Below are 23,108 nucleotides of genomic sequence, written 5' to 3' on the forward strand. Positions count from 1 at the left end.
ACTTACATTTTATTAAAAACATCACTCTTATTAATGGCTTTAACCTTTGTGAGCCCTTTTAAGTTTTGAAATGTGATGATTCTAGATGTTTTCATGTACATTAGTTATCTTCAGATATAATTCCATGTAAAGGGATATAGCATGGTATAATAAGAAAATCTATTTCATTTGAACATTTATTTTTTTCTGAAGCATATTTGATAAATGGCCAAATAATATATGCTTGTCGTAAAGGGATAGGAATATAATTTTTTTCCTACTTATTCTCTCTGTGTATATATGGATATATATATTATTAATGCAGGACATTAAATATTAAAGATGAATTTTCCCTGTAAAAATAATTTCTAATAAAAACTATAGACATTTAAGAAAATTATTTTTGATTTGTCCTCACATTTAAAATTTTTTAATTATTTTTAATTATAATTATGTTACAAATCTATGAACTATGGAAGGAATTAATGTAATGTGGATGTAATTAATATGTTTTAAACAGTTTTGGTAACTCTCTCATTTCTCTTGCTATGTTGACAAAGGGAAAAAGGTAGTTCATGCTTTCTTAGGTTTTGAAGTTTTAGTCACAATCATTCTTTTTTTGTTGTTTGTTTGAGATGGAGTTTTGCTCTTGTTACTCAGGCCGGAGTGCAGTGGCATGATCTCGGCTCACTGCAACCTCCACCTCCTGGATTCAAGTGATTCTCCTACCTCAGCCTCCTGAGTAACTGGAATTATAGGCATGTGCCACCACACCCAGCTAATTTTTTGTATTTTTGGTAGAGACGGAGTTTCATCGTGTTGGCCAGGCAGGTCTTGAACTCCTGACCTCAAGTTATCCACCTGCCTCAGCCTCCCAAAGTGCAGGGATTACAGGCTTGAGCCACCATACCCGGCCCATTCTTTCTTATTTCTAAGCTAACAAAAATTTCCTTGGACTTTGAAGGTGGGAAAGAGAATCTTTTTAAATAGAGACTTTTCAAAAACTGCATTTCAAAATCTTAATTGTAAGTCTCTTTTATGTAAACTTTTGATTTTTAATTTTTATGTAAAAGCTGTTACTTAGACTTGATTTGATATTTTTAGACATTCATCAAATTGTCATTTCATGATTCAAAAATCATTCCGTTTTAGGAAACAGATGACTAATATTAATGTCATCATTATCAGGAAATAGCTCAGCATCTGTGTGATATTTCTTAGATATATTAAAATTCTTTTTACAGGTTTGATTTTTATAGCACATCTTAGTTACTGTGTTATGGAGGACAGATCCTCATTACTCTGGCATATACTCATGACTAGCTATATGATTTTAGAGAAGTGAGTATTGAGTGGGAAGAGTCGGTTAGCTGAAAGTGAAGCATAGACTCTAAGGGATTGATTTGCCTTCTGAAGTTCTAGGTTGTGTTGGAGGGAGGAGAGCAGGATGTGAATGATGAAGCAAAGCTGGAGAACATTATTTTTCTTCATTACTGACTTTGATATAGTAGAAATTTTTGTAATGCTTTCTCACCCTTAAATATCTTTCTGCTTGAAAATCATAGAAATTGTGTCTAAGGATATGCTTTGGGATATTTGGACTTTGCTTTTGCTTTAGTTTTTAGTTAGCTGTTGAGTTTAAAGTAATGTAGTGCTCTGATATTTGACATTTTATGTTTTTATGACGCAGATAGTGTCTTCTGTAAGAATGTAACCTGGTAACGTAGAAAAATATTTGTGCATTTTGTTGACCACTGATTGATCCATATATGTCTCTTGATATGAAAATATATGCAGTAATAACCATGGCTTTTTCTTCCCTCTACATTTTACAAAGTAAATAGCTTGTTAGGTAATTTAGTGTTATTCCTGGAGAACAATAGTGACTAAAATCTTATCCGACTGTTAAAGGTGGAAATTGAGTTCTAACCTAGATTTTATCTTTGATGAATTAAGTACTTTGTTAATTTTGTTTTCAAATATAAATTTCTGTTTATTTTATGGAGGTGCATTACTATCTTAATTGGCGTAATTTTTACAAGCAGTAGGTTATTCCTTCCTTGAGCAATCTGGTTGCAGAGTTAACTTTCTTATTCCATTCTACTGAATGAAGATTAGAGAAAAGCATTCAGAAATTTCCTCCTGTTCAGGTCAAAGGTGGAGGTGGAGATTGTGTGCTTTTTATTTATTCATTTTAGAAACATTTCTCATTTCCTTTTCCTACACATTGTACTGATTATTCTTATTAAAAGTTTGCCAAGGATTGGCAGCATTATTCTCGTATTGTCACTGAGATGGACATAGGAAATAAAAGTTTTAAAGTCCCTTTTAAATCTAGTTTATCTTTTTGTTTCTATCCATTTAGTATGCGTTACATCTGGCATTTATCTAATTTGACTATCCTTTAGGTACAAAAAACTAATTTTATCAGTGTTACTTCCTATATGTTGTTTCTCGTTATTGCATGATAATTTACTCCACTGATCTCCAGTTGCTGTTGTAGATAATACTGTGTAGTCGAACATTAATCTGTCTGAGCATTTCTCAATGAGGATTATTCATCTGAACCAAAGAAGACTGAAAATTATTTGAGTGATTATATTCTCAATTATCCCAAAGATATATAATGGTGTATAATTTGTATCATTCGAGTTTCATAGGAGAGTTATTTCATTACACACCAAGAATGCCATAGGGTGGCATTTCTGAAAGTGTACTTCTGGACCCGGATGCTTTCAGAGGTCCACAAGGTCAAAATTACTTTCTTAACTATTCTAAGACATTATTTGCCTTTTAAAATTCCCATTCTCTTTTGTTGTTGTTATTATTGTCATTTTCTTTGTCTTTTTTATTAAAAATTCCCATTTTCTAACAAGTGTATGCTGGAGTTTTCCAGATGCTGCATAATGTGTGCTATTATAATAGCTTGAATAAAAAAGTAGTAATATAATCTAATTGTCTTATATTAAACACATTAAAGATATTTGCAAACATGTAAACAGTGCTATTCTTGCTATGTTTTTCTTTTGGAAAATGCAATTTTCATAAAAATATTTTTATGCAGCATGTAATGAATTTATTTTGTTTATAATTAGTAAATAAATACAGGCAGTTCTTACTTTGCATGGTTCCAGTATTTCATAATTTAGTTAAGTAACATCAATCTTACCTAGTAACATGGTTTCAATTTGAATTACCACTGTAACTCAGCTGTAAGTAGTTGCATAAAATACACATTTTGCCACTGGCTCTTTAGTCCACAAACCACTATGTAACTAACAAATACACATCATAATCAGACACCAGTAATATCACTTCTTTCAAAGTCTGTCTAGGATTGGTCCCTATGCATCTGAAAATGGATAATCAAAAACAGTGAATTGGTCAACTTGCAGAGATGAAAGTACAGAAAAGAAATGGAAAATGATAGCTGGGTGTGGTGGCTCACGCCTGTAATCCCAGCACTTTGGGAGGTCAAGGCGGGCAGATCACGAGGTTAGGAGATCAGGACCATCCTGGCTAACATGGTGAAACCCCGGCTCTACTAAAAAAATACAAACAATTAGCCGGGCTTGGTGGTGGGCACCTGTAGTGCCAGCTACTTAGGAGGCTGAGGCAGGAGAACGGTGTGAACTGGTGAGGCGGAGCTTACAGTGAGCTGAGATCGCAGCATTGCACTCCAGCCTGGGCAACAGAGTGAGACTCCGTCTCAAAGAAAAAAAAATGGAAAATGATAATGCTTAAAGTGAGATTTGCATGAACATAAAGGGAGTTACAGAATAAATTATTGATCATGGGAATTTGCACATTTCTCCTATTTAAGAAAATCTACATATACAGCCAAGGGAACTTAGTGGAGGCAAATGTTGATATAAAAATGAGGAAAGAATGTTGAATATTGTAGGGACATGGATGCAGCTGGAAACTATCGCAAGAACAGAAAACCAAATACTGCATGTTCTCACTCATAGGTGGGAATTGAACAATGAGAACGCTTGGACGCAGGAAGGGGAGCATCACACACCAGGGCCTGTTGTGAGGCGGGGGGAGGGGTGAGGGATAGCATTAGGAGATACACCTAATGTAAATGATGAGTTAATGGGTGCAGCACACCAACATGGCACATGTATACATATGTACCAGACCTGCACATTGTGCCCATGTACCCTAGGACATAAAATATAATTTAAAAAAAAAAAATGAAGAAAGTGGTTGCAACAGAAAGGATGAAAATGTCCCAGAGGAAGTGACACCGACAGAACACTTCACATTAAAGGGCTTCTCAGAGGTATTTCACAGCATTGAAAGTGTAAAGGAAAACATATTGGAAGCTAGTTTGAGAAATATGGCAGTTTGCAAAAAGACAGAAAAAGAGGCTTACGCTGTATCTTAAGTTACACTAAATGAGAAGAATGAGGCAAGCACTGTTCAGACTACTCTTCATAAGTTTGTTACAAAGAAGTAAAACACTTAAATTCTCAATGTTTCTAATGTTTTAAAGTACAGTGTACTAAATAAATCTGTTTTACTATTTTTCATTTCCCTATATAACCGGTTGTAAGAAAGTTTTTAATGTTTTGACAAAAATTTATAAAGGCCACAGGAAAATTATAATTTTTAATTATAAAGATTATTTTGCATGGTTTCAACTTGCAGAGTTATTGTTATGGTCCTCTACTGCTGTGCTAAGTGAGGACTGCCTGTATTTAAAATCTTTTAGTGCCGGGCGCGGTGGCTCAAGCCTGTAATCCCAGCACTTTGGGAGGCCGAGACGGGCAGATCACGAGGTCAGGAGATCGAGACCATCCTGGCAGACAAGGTGAAACCCCGTCTTTACTAAAAAATACAAAAAAACTAGCCGGGCGTCGTGGCGGGCGCCTGTAGTCCCAGCTACTCCGGAGGCTGAGGCAGGAGAATGGCGTAAACCCGGGAGGCGGAGCTTGCAGTGAGCTGAGATCCGGCCACTGCACTCCAGCCTGGGCCGCAGAGCGAGACTCCGTCTCAAAAAAAAAAAAAAAAAAAAAAAAAAAAAAAAAAAAATCTTTTAGTTCAATTTCTAGTATGGTGAATACTAGATATAACCCAAATCTTTCTATATTTCCCTTTATGCCTGTCTCCTGTATTTTCTGTCCTGATTGAATAGCATAACTATCAGAGTAAAACCTGAAAAAAAGCTTGTACTCTTTTATCTTCTTTATAGTTTTTATTTCTAATCATTTAACAGCTCCCCTTATCATCTTGATTCCCCACTGTCTTAGGCTCTCATATACCATCCTTTATAGGATATGACTGTAAAGAGCATGAGGGAGTTGTTTGAGGTGACAGGACTATTTTGTATCCTGATTTTGATGGTGATTATATGAATCTACACATGTTAAAACTCATAAACTATATATTGGGTCTCGCCGTGATAGGACGTTTAAACATTTCTTTGCTATTCTTTCAAAATAGAGCTTACAAATAAATCAACAGGTACCTACTGAGTACAGTGTTCAAAGCATTGTCCTAGGTGCTGAGGGAGATACATAGTTCAGAAAGCATGTTTCTGCCTGAAGGAATTGTGTTCTAATAAGATAAAGATGGAAAACAAATGATAGCAGTAAGATAAATCATAATTGTCTCTTAAGGGAAATAAATACAAATAAAATGTTAGTTTGTGCTAGAAATATGCAGGTGGATAATTCTCCATTGAGAAGATGACATTTGAGTTGAGACTTGGAAAATACATTGATTTTTGACAGTCAAAAATACAGACAAAGAACATTCTGAAAAGGAAAAATATAGTACACTTTACAGATTTGCAGGTTTTGCTATTTATAAGCTCATAAAAACTTTGGATGTTGAAATGGTTTGTCTGTGACCCCATCCAAATCTCATCTTGAATTGTAGCTCCCATAATTCCCATGTGTCATGGGAGGGACCCAGTGGTAGGTAATTGAATCATGGGGGCGGGCCTTTCCCATGCTGTTCTTGTGGTAGAGAATAAGTCTCACGAGATTTGATAGTTTTATAAAGGGGAGTTCCCCTACACATGCTTTTTTGCCTGCTGCCATATAAGACAACCCTTTATTCTTCCTTCATCTTCCACCATGATTGTGAGGGTTAGAACTGTGAGTCAATTAAATCTCTTTCCTTTATAAATTACTCAGTCTTGGATAAGTCTTTATTAGCAATGTAAGAACAGACTAATACAGATGTATTCTTCTCATTAATACTCACTTTCTATTTTATTCTGTTTTGTGCTCAGAAACTCTCAAAAGCATTTGAGTCTGCAGCTCAAATTCCTTACAAATAGTATTATTGTTTTTGAGTATTTTGGAGTTAATTTAGTTAGGTCACATTTTGTTTTTAATGGGGACAATTAGCGATTTCTAAGTCTTAGTTTTGTCAATAGATACTCTCTTAGTCCTTTCAGGCTGCTTTAACAAATTACCTTAAACCAGGTAATTTATAAACAACAGAAATTTATTGCTCACAGTTCTGCAGGCTGGGAAGGCCAAGATTGGGGCACCATCAGATTGAGTGTCTGGTGAGAGCCCATTCTTCATAGATGACAGCTTCTGTGTGTCCTTACATGGCAGAAGAGGCAAACAAGCTCCCTCAGGCCTCTTTTATAAGAGTACTAATTCTGTACATGAAAGCTCTGCCCTCATTATCTAACCACTTCTCAAAGGCTCTAACCCTTAATACTATTGCTCTGGGGATTAGGTATCAACATATGAATTTTGGGAGGACACAAACATTCTGACCAGAGGAGATAGGAAATATATCAATAAAAAGACCCCTCTTTCTGTAAAAATTTCCATTTACAGAATAAATTTGAATAAATGGGGTTTTTCAGAAGTTATATTCCTATAAAATATTTTTACAAGTTTTCCCCAAATTGCCTTCCTCCCATTTTTTTCATACTTAGGGAATTAATCAACTCTACCTAAAAGCAACAATAATCTTTTTTTCATAGGTTTTCTGTGAAGACCCTGATTGATCGGTCTTGCTTTGAGACAATTGATGATTCTTCTCCTGAATTTAACAATTTTGCAGCTATTTTGGAACAGATTTTAAGCCACCGGCTAAAAGGTAAAAGCACTAATGTACTATTTATTCTCCCACCAGCTGTCTTTATGATAAGCTTGAAATTTTAGAAATCATGCAGTCTGTGTGACTTAGATAGCCAACATTCTACAATGTGAGAAACATAAACCTGATATCAGAATGTCAAATCTGTTGGCCTGTGTGACTACAAAAGAGCCTCTGTTCTCAGATTTACACCTATTTGTGGGATGCATTGAAAATGTTGTATTAATTGCCACATACAAGGAGAAAAGTGGCTTTCCATAAGTAATTAAAATAAAAGCTTAAATTGAAAGGAAGCCCATCCCAAAGGTTACTTGATGGTGTTTTAATCAATTTACAAAGAAGCATTCCAGGCATTATGTTTATTTGTTTAGCATCTACTTTCTTAAACAAGTATCTTTGTAAATATTTTAGCAGGTAGTAGGTTAAAAAAGAGGTATGTAAGAGACATGCTTGGCTTTGGTTTTCTTAAATCAAAAAATATACTTACATTAGAAATATAATTCTCTTAACAATTTAAAGGGGAACATGGGAGCTATATTCTCCCTGAATTTTAGATTTTTTAAATTAAAAAGATCTATAAAATATAGTTGCTAAAAATCAAGAAGTATTGTGTAGTATAAATCTTAGTGACAATAAGTACTAACTTTATCACATTAGTCCTATTATCTGTTCTTCCGAAAGCAAACTTGATCATCATATATTTTCACTTAAGTTTTTTATTATCTTTACAATCTTAATGATACAGGTTCACATCAGTCGTAGTAACTTGCTTTGGTAGCATAACTTATGAGAATCTCAGGTGTAATATGAAGATTAATTCTATTCTGTACTTTTTGATGGTGAAAGCATCCAGGTTTTAGTATAAGTGTTTAAATGAGTTGAGCAGTACTGTGGGCCCAGTGCAAAGGATTGAATTTAAACAACATCGGAGGAAAAATATGAATTCATTTATCCATCTGCAATTTAAAATGGGGTTCCTAAAATTACTAACACTTTTTTCTGTTAAATTTGGTGGTTTTGCATTTTAAAAGGGTTATTTTTTTCTCGTTTTTGCTGTTCCATGTTTCCTAAATTTTCTGTCATTAATGTTACCTTTTATAAGAAAATAAAATTTTTATAAAAGCAAAGGATATGGAAGTATTTTGAGATATTATTAGATACTATATTGTGTGATGATCGTATTTTTAAATTTTATGCATAAACTTATAAATAATACCTGACTTACATGGAATAGAACAGACTCTGATGTACCTTGATGTTCATGAGAATTTTACCTTGAAACCTAATGCCCTTGATCTGGTATACCATTTAGCATATGATTCTCTCACAAAAACTATCAATAGAAAACTATCAATAGCAAATGAACAATAAGGCTATGTTGAGACTCCCATGCCAAGTGGTTGGGCAGAGTCACTGCTGTGTAAGTGGATGCCTCCTGCACACCAGTCTGCCGTCTTCTGAGTTGTGTATCAGCAAAATATAGATCACACACCTTCAGAATTATTTCTGAACAATTAAATCCATTAATGTTATTTCTGAACAATACTATAATGAAAATAGAATCCCCAGTTGAATTATGGATAAGAATTCTACTTGTGTGACTAAGATATAGTAAGAAATCTGATACAGTAAGATTTGTGTTAATTTTTTAAGCGAGGTAAGATAATTTAAAAATTTCTGTAAATCGACTCTTATGGTCACTGATTTATATACATGTGTATGTATATATATATATGTATGTATTAAGAATTACGAAATAATGTGTAACTTTTGAGATGAGGTATTTTAAAGATGCAAGCATCTGGGACTTTCATATATTATTTCGTATTTTTGGTATTTTAATATATAACAAATTGCTTTTACTTTTGGAGAAGTCATATGATTATTTTGATAGTACACTCTCCACTTAAGATTTAGTTATATAGCAACTAATTTTTCCAGTGTTTTCCTTTATAGAAGTACAAATTAAAATTTTATAACTTTGTGTGTTTCTAAGATCTACTTTTCTACAACTACTGCTTATTTTTGAAGTAAAAGGACATTTGTTTTCAACATTAAACTTTTCCAGAGAAAGATAAAATCTTCCCCAGACACAGTATAGGCTGTGATGTTACAGCCAAAGTGAAGAGCTGAGACAGTTGCTTCACTCTAAAAGCCCCATTACTGAAGAAAAGGAGGCTTTTAAAATCATATACATTAATCTTATTTGCAGTAATCTGTCAATAAGATGTTGATCTTACTTTCCTAGGATATAGCTGAGAAATAGGAATTAATGACAATATTAGAATTGAAAGAGATCTTCGTTCAGGTCCTTCAGTAATTTTTGAACTTTTATTGATTTATTTAAAGCATAATATTTCCTTCCACCCTAACCTACCACTCCTAATAAAAGCCACTGCAAAAGCTAGATATGTATGTAGAACGTTTTGTTGAAGCCAGGATGGAGAAGTTAGGCATTTTGCCTGCTCAGCAACAATTGCAACTTATTCAAAACTCCATAGTACCACTTCAGGTAGCTCAGAGGATCACAGACTGAGAAGCACTACTGTATTCTAGCCTCTTTCCTGCTGAAGCAGTCTGCTCAACAGTATTTCTAACAGGGGTACGTATAGTCTTTGCCTTAACACTTCTGATCTCTGAGAACTAAGTAAAGCAGTCCATCACATTATTGGACAGGTTAGATTATTTGAAAATTCTTATGTATATGAAACCAACCTATCATATTGTGCTTTGATCTTTTTTCTGCTACTTTTTTTCAAATGTGAGCCTACTACTAATAAGTATTAAAATATAGCTATTTTATAATCTTTTCCCAAGTTCCCTCTTTTCTTTCTCCCAGGTAAGGTATCCCTAGTTTCTTTAATCTTCTGGAACCACCAGAGTCTTAGTTTTCTGGCTTACCACTGATTTGTTAGTATTGCTCTTAAAAGTCTGGTTCTCAGAGCTGAGTAAAGTGCTTCAGATAGGCCAAACTCTGTATTAGTCAGAATTTAAGTTTACATAGACTTCTGGTTCACATTGAAATTGAGGCTGAGTAAAATCCCGAGGCTTTTAAAAAATTGAACTATAGCTTATATTTTATTTCTCTAAATTAGTTTGCCTGAGCTGAAGTTTGATAGGGATAAATGCAGTATTTTTTCCTTCTTTATCCCCTTCAGAGATAAAAATACAAGTAAGTGGAAAGATATATGTGTTCATAGATTAAAAAATTAATATTGTTAAAATGCTTGTATTAACAATCTACCCAACATAATCTACATGTTCACTGAAATCTCTATCAAAATTTCAGGGTCATTTTTCACAGAAAAAAAAAGACAGTCCTGAAAATTCATATGGAACCACAAAAGACCCTGAATAACCAAAGCAATCTTGAGCAAAAAGAACAAAACTGGAGGCATCAAAATACTTGACTTCAAAATATACTGCAAAGCTGTATTAGTTAAAACAGGATGTTGCTAGCATAAAAACAGACAAATAAACTAATAGATTAGAATAGAGAACCCACAAATAAATCCATGCATTTATGGTCTATTAATTTTCAACAAAAGTGCCAAAACACACACTAGGGAAAGGACAGTCTCTTTAATAAATGGTGTTGAGACAACTGGTTAGCCACATGTAGAAGAATGAAATTAGACCCTTCACACCATAGAAGAAAATCAACTCAAAATGCATTAAAGACTTAAATGTAAGATCTACCTACTACAACTGTAAAGTTACTAGAAGAAAACATAGGGAAAAAACTCCATGACATTGGTCTGGGTGATGACATTTTTGGATTTGACACCACAAGCACAGGCAACTAAAGGAAAATAAACAAGTGGAATTACATAAAACTAAATTACATCATCAGAGTAAAGAGTTTACAAAAAGGGAAGAAATATTTAAAAACCACACACCAGATAAGGGGCTAATATCCAAAATATATGAGGAACTCAAACAAATCAATAGTAAGAAAATAAATAGCCTGATTTAGGCAAAGAACCTGAATAGACATTCCCACAATAAAACATGCAAATGGCCAACAGGTATATGAAAAGGTGCTCAAAATCACTATACAGCAAATAAATGAAAATTAAAACCATAGTGAGATATCCCCTCATACCCGTTAGAATGCATATTATCAAACAGCCGAAGGATAACAAGTGCTGGAGAAGTTGCGGAGAAAAGGGAACCCTTGCAGTAGGAATGTAAATTTAGAACAGCCATTACAGAAAACATTCTGGAGATTCCTCAAAAAATTAAAAATAGAACTGCCATTAGTCTTCTATGTGATTAGAGTAAATAAAAATAAAAATAGAACCACCATGTAAACCAGCAATCCCACTTCTAGGTACATAGCCAAGGAAGTGAAATCAGTGTCTCGAAGAGTTATCTCTACTTCCATGTTCATTGAAGGATTATTCACACTAGCCAAAATAAGGACTCAACCTAATTGTCCGTCTACTGATGAGATGATTTTAAAAAAAAAAAAAAAGAAAGGTTGCATATATAAACAATGGAATGCTCTTCAGCTTTTAAGAGGAAGAAAATCCTGCCATTTGTGACAACATGGATGACCCAGAAGACATTATGTTGAGTGAAATAAACCAGATACATAAAGACAAATACTGCATGACTTCCTTATATATGGCATCTAAAAAAGTTGAACTCATAAAAGTAGAGAATAGAATGGTAGTTACCATGTGCTGGAAGGAGAAGGATCAGAGAGATGTTGGTTAAAGGATATAAAAATTCAGTGAAATAGGAAAAAGTTCAAGAGATCCATTGTACAAAATGGTGACTATAGTTAAAGTGTATTGGATATTTGAAAATTCCTAAAAGAGTATATTTTCAGTGTTCTCACCAAAAACTGATAAGTATGTGAGGGCTATGGTTTAAATGTGTCCCCTCAAATTCATGTGCTGGAAACTTAACACCCTGTCCAACAGTGTTGGGAAGTGGGGCTTTTTGGGAGGTGTTCTTAGCTCATAAGGGCAGAGCCCTCATGAATGGATTAATACCTTTATAAAAGAACTTGACAGAAGAAGTTTGTCCTTTTTTGCCATTTTGCTTTCTGCCATTTGGAGACACAACATTCCTTCACTCTAGAGGATGCAGTGTTCAAGGTACCACCTTGGAAGCAGAGACAGGACCCTCACTAGACCCCAAATCTGCTGATGCTTTGATCTTGGACTTCCCAGCCTCTAGAACTATGAGAAATAAATTTCAGTTCGCTATAAATGACCCAGTTTCAGGTATTGTTATAGCAATACAAAAATGGACCAAGAAAGTGAGGTAATACATATGTTAATTTGTTAATTAGTACAATTTAGCCATTCCACAATGTATACAAATTTCAAAACATGTACATCATATATACAATTTATATTTGTCAATTTAAAAATTTTAAAATAATTTTTAAAAAGAAAAAATTAATACAGTTATAAGCTTATTCAAAGAAAAAAGAAGAAAGAAGAGACTAACCAGTGAAGCTAGAAATACAGTATGCATTAGTAGTATTAATAAATCTCAGGGATTGGTTGGTTGTGGATAGGAGAAAGCTGAGCACTAGAACGATGCAGAGATTCCAGTCTGGATGTGGTCATTACCCAGGGTGACTGAAAAAGGGGAACATATTTAGGAAAAGAGAAAATATCAAGGTTTATTGTGGACACTTGAGAAAAAATGATAGTAGGAGAAGAAAGAGAAAGCAATGGAAGAGAAAAGGGGATGAGGAAAATTAGAATAAAGAAGAGAAAGAAGTTAGAGGATACTAATTTTCCAAAACAAAGTTAGATTTAGTGTAAGTTGATAGACTTGATTGGTAGTTTTTAAAAAAACCTAATTATTTAATTTCATTTATAGAAGAAAATCAATTGATTTATTTTTTAACTTGTCAGTTGTATTATACTTCACCACTATTTTTCTTCTAAACTTATTTGTCCATCCCTAAGCTACTTAAATTTCAAGTTACTCATTCAAAAATATAATGTAATGGGTCAACTATAAATGAATTTTTTCATTTATTTATTCAACTATATTTATTAAGTATCTACTATATGCCTACCACTGTTGTAAGTGCTAGGCATGCAATAGGGAATTAAACAAAAATCCCTGTTCTCATTCATAGTTTCTATCATATCAAATGGGCGGGGGGGGGGGGTGGGGAGAAATGCAATTTAGGAAGACTTCTACCTCTGGGAAGATGAACATGACATACTTTCCCCTGTTTTTCTCACAAAGTACAATAATAAATCCTGGCTATTATGCATAAAACAAACATAAGAAAACTCTGAAAGGTAGAGAGTAGAAGAAAGACTGGTTAAGGACACTAGGACCTTAGGAATGACACAGTAGTGGGTTGCCTGGATTTACTTTTTGCCTTATATATCCCAGACTAGGTGTTGGATAAGCCAGGAACCTGCAAATTGCAACAGGCAAAGGGAAAAAAACAACAACAATGAAAACCTCTCAGCAAGATACTCTTCTCTCTAGCCAGAGGACCAGAGAAAGAACAGCCTAGCAAGACAGAAAACTTTCCAACAGTATCTGCTCTACTTTAAACATCACAAAAAAAACTGTAGTACCACCTAGTCTTAAAAAAGGCCGAATGGGAAGCTTAGAATTCTACCCTCCTGAGGCGATAACAAAGTGTCCCAGTACCACCATTAGGGTGATATTAGAGAAGGCCAGAGAGATAAGATTTCTTCCCTCTTGGCTGGTCAAAAACTCTCTCTGTCTTCCCCAACACCCCCCTTCCCACCATGTTGATGGAACACCACACTGGGGAGCCTAGGCTGCCATCATCATCCAAAAGTAATGTGCCGGTTTCTGGCCATACTGGGGTAGGGTCAGAAGAGGCCTGTTAGAGAGTTATGTCTTTCACTGTCACCCAGTGCTAAGGGGGCCACCCCAAGTACTGTGCCAGTGGAAACCATGTGGGAAGCCTGGACTCCAACTCCCACACAGTAGTAATGAGGATGCCCTTATTGGTATCAGTGGAAGCCCATTGGGAAACTTGAACTTCATCCTCCACTTGGCAGTAATGAAGCAGTGCTCCCCTCCCACCTTCCTCTGTGGGAACAGTGTCACAAAAAGCTAGTTAAAACAGAAGGTTTAAGTAAGATCCAGAGTCTCATAACATAATATGAACATGTCCAGCTTTCCATTGAAACTCACTTGTCATACCAAGAACCAGGAAGATCTCAGATTGCGTAATAAAAGATAGTCAATAGATGTCAACACTGAGATGACAGAGGTGTTAGAATCGCTGACAAAGATTTTAAAGTATCCATGATTAAAATGCTTTGAGCAATACATGTAAGAAACAAATGAAAAAGTAGAAATCCACAGCAAAGAAATGGCAGATATAAAGAAGACCAAAATGGAAATTTGGTGCTGAAAAAATATGAAACCGAAAAAGTTCAGTGGATGGACCCAACAGGAAAATGGGGATTACAGAGGAAAGAACCAGTGAACTGAAAGACAGAACAATAGAAATTTCCTAATCTGAACAACAGAGAGAAATTAGACTTGTTAAAAAATGAACAGAGCCTCAAGGACCTGTGGGACAATAACAAAAGATGACACCTGTCAGAATTCTTGAAGGAGAGAAGAAAGAAGGTGTGACTGAAAAAGTACTCAAATAACAGCTGAAAATTACCCAGAGTTAGCAAGAGACATAAGCATATAGATTCAAGAAACAGAGCAAACCACAAATAGGAAAAATTCGAAGAAATTCATGCCAAAGGCATGATAATTAAACCAATAAATAAAGACAAAGAAAAAATGTTGCAAATAGAGAAAAATGACTACTTACCTACGACAATTTGAATGACAGTAGATTTCTGATCAGAAACCATGGAAGCCAGGAGGAAGTGGTACAACATATTTCAAGTGCTGAATGATAACTGTCAACACAGCAGAATTATTCTTCAGCAATGAAGGAAACATTAAGACCTTCTCACAGGAAAGACAACTAAGGAAATTTGTTGCCAGCAGACTTACCCTCAATTAATGTTCAAAGAACATTCGTTAAGCAGAAAGGAAATGATAAAAGAAAGAACTTTAGACTGGGAGGCTAAGGCAAGCGGATCACTTGAGCTCAGTAGTTCAAGACCAGCCTGGGCAACATGGCAAAACCCTGTCTCTACAAAAAATACAAAAAATTATCCAGACATGGTGATATGCGTCTGTGAGTCCCAGCTATTTGGGCAGCTGAGGTGGGAGGATCACATAAGCCCAGGAAGTTGAGGCTGCAGTGAGCGGTGATCATGCCATCATGCCATTGCAATCCAGCCTGGGCAATAGAATGAGACTGTCTCAAAGCAAACAAGCAACAACAACAACAAAACTTTGGAATAACAGGAAGGAAGAAAGGATACAATAAATAAGAATATGGGTAAATACATTAGGTTTTCCATTTTACTTTTAGTTTTCTGTTTGTTCCCCCTGTTCTTGGTTTCTCTGTTTTCTTTTTTCTGTCTTCTAGGGGGCTGTTTGAACACTTTTTAGAATTCCATTTTTATTTACATTGTTTTTTAGTGTATCTCTTTGTATAGATTTTTCAGTGGTTGCAGTATTATGTTATAGATATGTAACATCACAGTCTACTGGTGTCAGTTTCCAGTGTGAAGTTTAAAAATCTTACCTTTCTTTATGTCCCTTTGCTCTACCCTATGTGTATAGCATAGTTGTTTTACCTATTTCCTCTACATACATATAGGACCACATTAGGCAGTGTTATATTTTTTTTTCTCCACCACCAAAGATAATTTAGAACACTCAAGAGGAGAAGGATAAAACAAATTTGTTGTTCCTGTATTTCTAGTGTAGATACAGTTTGCCAATTTGTCTAGCACACAGTCTGGGGTATAAGAGGTAAAAAGAAACTCAGGGAGCTTACTGCTGTGTCATTCTCTGGGTTCTGAGGTTTCTAGCCAGTCTTCCTTTTCATTTCCACTTTCAGAATCTTTTAATGTTTGTTTTTATAAAATAGCCAGAGTTTTTAGTTGTATTTAGCAAGAGGAAAATACATCTACTTAATTTTGTTCTATCCCAGAAGTTGCCTTTATTTTTTAATATGAAGAATTACATCAATTATTTTTCTAATGTTAAATCACCTAAATATTCTTAGGATAAATCCAACTTGAGCCTCATATATTGTTTTAATTTACTTTGCAAGTTTTAGGATTTAGGTTTGATAACATTTTAGAAGTTTGGGTTCTGTGTTTATGAGTAAAATTAGTCTGTTTTGTGCTTGTTTGGGTTTTGTTGTCAAGGTTATTCTAGCCTCAAAAAATGCATTGCAGGTGTTTTGTGTTTTTTTTCATTCTTTGGGAGAATTTTGCATAAGTCTCGAATAATCATCTATTAGGTAGAAGTTACCAGTAAAAACGCTGGGTCAAATGGTGAGTGTGAGTGAGTCTATGTGTGTGTGTACGTGCACTTCAACTACTAATTCACTTTATGCTTTCAGGTCTATTCAGGTTGTTGATTTCTTTGATGTTATTCTATTTTGTATTCTCCTTAAGGTTGTCAATGTCTTCTATCCCATATACTCTCAATTTTTAAATCTCTAGCTAGTTATATTTCCTTTAATGTGACACTTAAAATAGATGAATTCAGCAGAATGGTTTTTAAAAATTAAAGCTCTCTAAAGGGATGTAAAGTTTAAAACTTTTTTAGTTCTTTGTTTTTATTTTATGATCATTAGTTCTTTTTTCTTTTTTTCTTAACCAGTATTGCCAGAGATTTATCTGTTTTATTAGTCTTTCAAATAACTAATTTATGACTTTGCTGATCATGTGTGTATATTAATAGGATTATTGTTTCCTCTGTTATATCTTCTTTGGCTCTGTTATGTTTATGTTGGACTCTTAACAGATTAATTTTCAAATTTTTCTCCAGCTACTGCTTTGGCTATATTTATGTTTGAGTAATGTAATATTTTCATTACAATTCCAATACTCGTTTTTAAGTAATTTCTACTTGTTCTGCTCATTTCTTTGTCTTATGAGTAATTTGGAAGTTTTTTATGTTTCTGAAAATAGGAGATTTTACCTTTTCATATTTACTTCTATGTTAATTGAGTTACAGTCAGAATTTGGTTTGTTTGGGAGATTTTGTTGAAATTTGTAAGTCTTACTTAAGGGCCTAGTTTATCGTTACTTTAATAAATGTCCCATCTTGAGAAGAAGATGTATTCTTAATTGTTGATTATCTTTTCAAAGGTTATTTTTGGCTTTATTTATTGATATTAGATATTTTAAATGATTTTATTCTGAAGGATTTCATTTTTAAAATTTTTAATTTTACGGGTACATAGTAGGTGTATATATTATGCGGTACATGAGATATTTTGATACAGGCACACAATGTGTAATAATCACATCAGCATAAATAGGGTATCCATCACTTCAAGCGTTCATTTTTTGGCATTACAAACAATCCAATTATACTCTTTTAGTTATTTTTAAATGTGCAATAGATTATTGCTAACTGTAGTCACCCTGTTGTGTGATCAAATACTAGATCTTATTAATTCTATCTAACTATATTTTTGTTCCCATTAACCATCCCCACTAACTGCCCCCCACCTTCTCTACCCTCCCCAGCCTCTGGTAACCATTATTTTACTCTTTATCTCTATAAGTTTAACTCTTTTTAATTTTTGGTTCCTGCAAATAAGTGAAAATGAGCAAAGTTTGTCTTTCTGTACCTGTCTTTTTTCACTTAACATAATGTCCTCTAGTTCCATCCACGTTTTTGCAAATGACAGGATCTCATCTTTTATGGCTGAATAGTACTCCCTTGTGTATATTTACCACATTTTCTTTATTCATTTATCTGTTTCTTCCAAGTCTTAGCTATTGTGAATAGTGCTGCAATAAACATTGGAGTGCAGCTATCTCTTCAGTGTACTGGTTTTCTTTCTCTTGGGTATATATCTAGCAGTGCGATAGCTGGATCATATGGTAGTTTAAGTTTTATGAGAAACCTCTATACTTTTCTCCCTAGTGGCTGTACTAATTTACATTCCCACCAACAGTGTATGAACGTTCTCTTTTCTCCACACCCTCACCAGCATTCATAGTTACTTGTCTTTTGGATAAAAGCCATTTTAACCAGAGTGAAATAATGTATCATTGTACTTTTGATTTGAATTTATCTGATGATCAGTGATGTTGAGCACCTTTTCATATACCTGTTTGCCATTTGTAGGTCTTCTTTTGAGAAATATCTATTCTGATCTTTTGCCCATTTTAAGTTGAACTATTAGCTTTTTCCCTATAGAGTTGTTTGAGCTCCTTACATATTCTGCTTATTAATCCCTTGTCAGATGAGTAGTCTGCAAATATTTTCTCCCATTCTGTGGGTTATTGCTTCACTTTGTTGATTGTTTACTTTACACTGCAGAAGCTTTTTAACTTGATATGATCTCACTTGTCTGTTTTTACTTTGGTTCCCTGTGCTTATGGGATGTCAGTCAAAAAAAATCCTTGCCCAGTCCAATATCCGGGAGACTTTCCACAATGTTTTCCTTTAATAATTTCACACTTTCAGGTTTTAGATTTAAGTATTTAATCCATTTTGATTTGATTTTTGTGTACAGTCAGAGAGAGGGGTCTAGTTTCATTCTTCTGCATATGGATAACCAGTTTTCTCAGCACCATTTATTGAAGAGACTGTCCCTTCCCCAATATACATTTTCAGAATCTTTGTCAAAAATGAGTTAACTGTAGTTTTATGGATTTATGTCTGCATTCTCTATTCTGTTCCATTGGTCTATGTATCTTTTTTTATGCCAGTACCATGGTGTTTTGATTACAATAGCTCTGTAGTATACTTTGAAGTCAGGGAATGTGATTCCTCCAGTTTTGTTTCTTTTACTCAGGATAGCTTTGGCTATTCTGGGTCTTTGTGGTTCCATATGAATTTTAGGATTGGTTTTTCTATTTCTGTGAAATAGAAAATGTGTATATTAGTTTTAAAGTCTCTGTGCACTTTGAGGAAAGATGCTGTCATTCATTTTAAAAATAATATTAAATTAAAAATATACAGGATAGCCGGGCATGGTGGCACACTTCTGTAGTCCAAGCTACCCAGGAAGCTGAGGCAGGAGGGCCACTTGAGGCCAGGAGTTCAAGGCTGTAGTACACTGTTATTGTACCTGGGAATAGCAGCTGCACTCAAGCCTGGGCAACACAGCAAGATACCATCTCTATCATTGGTATTTTGATAAGGATTGCATTGAATCTGTGTATTGCTTTGAGTAGTATGGGCATTTTAACAGTAGTCTTCCAGTTCACTAACATGGAATATCTTTCAATTATTTTGTGTGTCCTCTTAAATTTCTGGCATCAGTGTTCTATAGTTTTCATTGTAGAGATCTTTCACTTCTTTGGTAAAGTTTATTTCTGGGTATTTTACTTATAGCAATTATAAATAATAGTACTTGATTTATTTTTCAGATTGTTCACTGTTGGCCTGTAGGAAAGCTGCTGACTTTTTGTATGTTGATTTTGTATCCTGCAACTTTACTGAATTTGTTTATCAGTTCTAATAGCTTTTTGATGAATTCTTTAGGTTATCCCAAATATAGGATCATATCATCTGCAAACAAGGATAATTTGACTTTTTCCTTTTCAGTTTGGGTGCCCTTTATTTCTTTCACTTGTCTGTTAATCCCTCTTATCTTATTGTAAATACAAGGTTCTTTTCTACTTAAGCATGATGAGATCTATTCCTTGTGTTTATTACCCATTGATGCTATTAATTAACCATCTCGTTGTCCAGTTCTGCTGCATTCTTCCCCTGTTTTCTATTTCCATCTATCTAGTCAATACTTATTAAGCTTTCCCTAAAGTTGGCGTTTCTTCTGCCCCTTCTACGTATTATTGAATTCTGTGTTCTTCTTTGTATACATTTTTATTTTCAGTAAATTTCTCAAGAAAACTTCCATTATTTTTCTACTCTATGTTTCTGATACATCATAGATTTTATTTATCTTTAATTTTTAAAATGCTGTATACTTTTCCACATTATTGCCTTTAAAAGCCACTGTTGAAAAATCTTACTGAACTTAGGATGTTAGACAAGGCAGATTAAGTCCAATAATAACCTAACTCTCTAAGTGTTCTTAGAGTACTATAACAAAATACTACAGACTGAGAGGCTTAAGTAACAGAAATTTATTTCTCAGTTCTGGAGGATGGGAAGTCCAAGATCAAGATATTGGCTGATTTGCTTTCTGGTAAGCATTCTCTTTCTGGCTTGTAGGTGGTTGATCATCTTCTCATCATGTCCTTACTTGATGGAAACAGAGAATGAGCACTCTCTGGTGTCTCTTTGTATGATCCTACTGGATCAAGGCCCCACCCTTATACCTCATTTCACTTTAATTAACTCCTTATAGAGCCTGTCTTGAAATACAGATATATTGGGGATAGAACTTCAACATGTGAATTTTGGAGGCATGCAATTCATTTTATACAGCATTTATCAACGTGTTATAGCTATTGGCTTACATATTTATATCTTCTAGTCTCTGTGCACTTTGAGGAAAGATGCTGTCATTCATTTTAAAATAATATTAAATTAAAAATATACAGGATAGCTGGACATGGTGGCACACTTCTGTAGTCCAAGCTACCCAGGAAGCTGAGGCAGGAGGGTCACTTGAGGCCAGGAGTTCAAGGCTGTAGTACTGTTATTGTACCTGGGAATAGCAGCTGCACTCACGCCTGGGCAACACAGCAAGATACCATCTCTAAAAATATAAAATATAGAATCTAGGGTAAAACCAAAATTACTTTACTTACAGGGAACCAGGAAAAGGTGATCAATTCTGAAAGGAATAAAGATACTCATTGTGAGATGACCCAGATGTTGGAATGATCGGGCAAAGACATCAAAGCAGCCTTTATAACCCTGCTCCAGGATGTAAGGTGTAACTCTTGAAATGAATAGAAAAAATGGAAATTCTGAGTACAGAAATAAAATCTTAAGGAAGAACCATGGAAATTTAAAAGTATAATGTCTGAAATAAAACATTCACCAGATGAGGCTCTAAAACAGAATGGAGATGATAGAGATGTGTATATTAATTTTAAAGTAAATCAATAGAAATGATCCAATCTGAAGAACAGAACAGGAAGAAATTAAAAATTTATAGCAAAATATATAAATTTGTGTCTTTGGAGTCTTCGAAGGAGAGGAGGGAGAGATTAATACAGAAAATACATTTGACAAAATAATAACTACAAGTTCCTAGATTTGGGGAAGACAAATTTATAGATTCAAGAAGCTTAGCAAAGCATTTCACAAAGTTTAACATCCTTTCATAATAAAAATTCTCAACAATTAAAGTATAGAAGTAATGTACCTCAACATAATAAAGGTCATATATAACAAGCACACAGTAAGCATCATATTCAATGGTAAAAATCTGAAAGCTCTCTAAGATCAAGAACATGACAAGGGAGTCCATTCCCACCATTTCTACTCAACATCATTCTGGATCTCCTAGCTAGAGCAATTATGCAAGAAAAATAAATAAAAGGTATCCAAGTTAGAATATAAGAAGTTCAGTGATCTCTGTTTGCAGATTAAATTATCTTACATGTACAAGACCCTAAATACCAAAAAATGGTTAGAATTAATAAATTCAGTGAAGTTGTGTGATACAAAATCAACATACAAAAATAAGTTACATTTTTATATACTAAAAATGAAGTATCCAAAAATAGAAATTAAGAAAACAGTTCCATTTCCATCAGAAAAGAATAATATACTTAGGAGGAAATTTAGCCAAGGAAGTGAAACCTCTGTGCATTGAAAATTACTAAACATTGATTAAATAAATTGAAGAAGACTCAAATAAATAGAAATATATCTCATGCTCATGAATTGGAAGAATTTTTTTGTTAAATGTCCATACTACCTAAAGTGACCTATAGATTCAATGCAGTATTTCCTTTTTAAAACTTTTAGGTTCAAGGGTACATGTGCAGGTTTGTCATCTAGGTAAATTGCATTATATGAGGATTTGGTGTACAGATAATTTTATTACCCAGGTAATGAGCATAGTACCTGAAAGGTAGTTTTTTGATCCTCTCCTTCCTCTCACCCTTCACTCTCAAGTAGACCTCAGAGTTTGTTGTTCTCTTCCTTGTTTCCATGGGTAGTCAGTGTTTAGCTCCCACTTACAAGTGATAACGTGAGATACTTGATTTTCTGTTCCTGCATTATTTCACTTAGGAATGATGATCTCCAGCTTGATCCATGTTGCTGCAAAAGAAATGATCTCATTCTTTTTTATAGCTGTGTAGTACTCCATGCCATATATGTATCACATTTTCTTTAGTGCTGCAGTGAACATACACGTACATGTGTGTTTATGGTAGAATGACTTATATTCCTCTGGGTATATACCCAGTAATGGGATTGCTGGGTCAAATGGTAGCTCTTCTTTTAACTTTTTGAGGAATTGCCATACTGTCTTCCACAATGACTGATGACTGACCTAATTCACATTTCTACCAGCAGTGTATAAGCATCCCCTTTTCTCTGCAACATCTCCAACACCTGTTATTTTTGACTTTTTAGTAATAGCCATTCTGACCGGTTTGAGATGGTATCTCATTGTGGTTTTGATTTGCATTTTTCTAATGATCAGTGATACTGAGCTTTCTTTTCATATGCCTGTGGGTCGTGTGTATGCTTCCTTTGAAAAGTGTCTGTTCATGTCTTTTGCCCACAGTTTTATGGGGTGGTTTGTTTTTTCCTTGTAAATTTGCTTAAGTTCCTTATAGATGCTGGATATTAGACCATGCCAGATGCATAGTTCGTAAATAATTTTTTCTCATTCCGTAGGTTGTCTCTTTACTCTATGGATAGTTTCCTTTGCTGTACAGAAGCTCTTAAGTTTAATTAGATCCATTTGTCAATTTTTAATTTTGTTTCAATTGCTGTTGGTTTATTTTTCATGAAATCTCTGCCCGTTCCTATGTCCAGGATGGTATTTCCTATGTAATCTTCCATGGTTTTAATAGTTTGAGGTTTTACAT

General features: G+C 34.4%; 1 protein-coding gene across 2 annotated transcripts in view; it reads left to right on the forward strand.

Annotated features, from left to right (window-relative positions):
* RUNDC3B (RUN domain containing 3B) overlaps nt 1-23,108 on the forward strand; it is a 198,651-nt gene that overhangs the window by 15,672 nt on the left and 159,871 nt on the right. For both annotated transcript variants that reach the window (XM_010370648.2, XM_010370649.2), the window contains exon 2: nt 6,941-7,056. In XM_010370648.2, coding sequence (XP_010368950.1) covers nt 6,941-7,056 — 116 coding nt within the window. The remainder of the gene's footprint in view (nt 1-6,940; nt 7,057-23,108) is intronic.

Source organism: Rhinopithecus roxellana, chromosome 6 (genome assembly GCF_007565055.1).
Source record: "Rhinopithecus roxellana isolate Shanxi Qingling chromosome 6, ASM756505v1, whole genome shotgun sequence".
NCBI lineage: Eukaryota > Metazoa > Chordata > Mammalia > Primates > Cercopithecidae > Rhinopithecus > Rhinopithecus roxellana.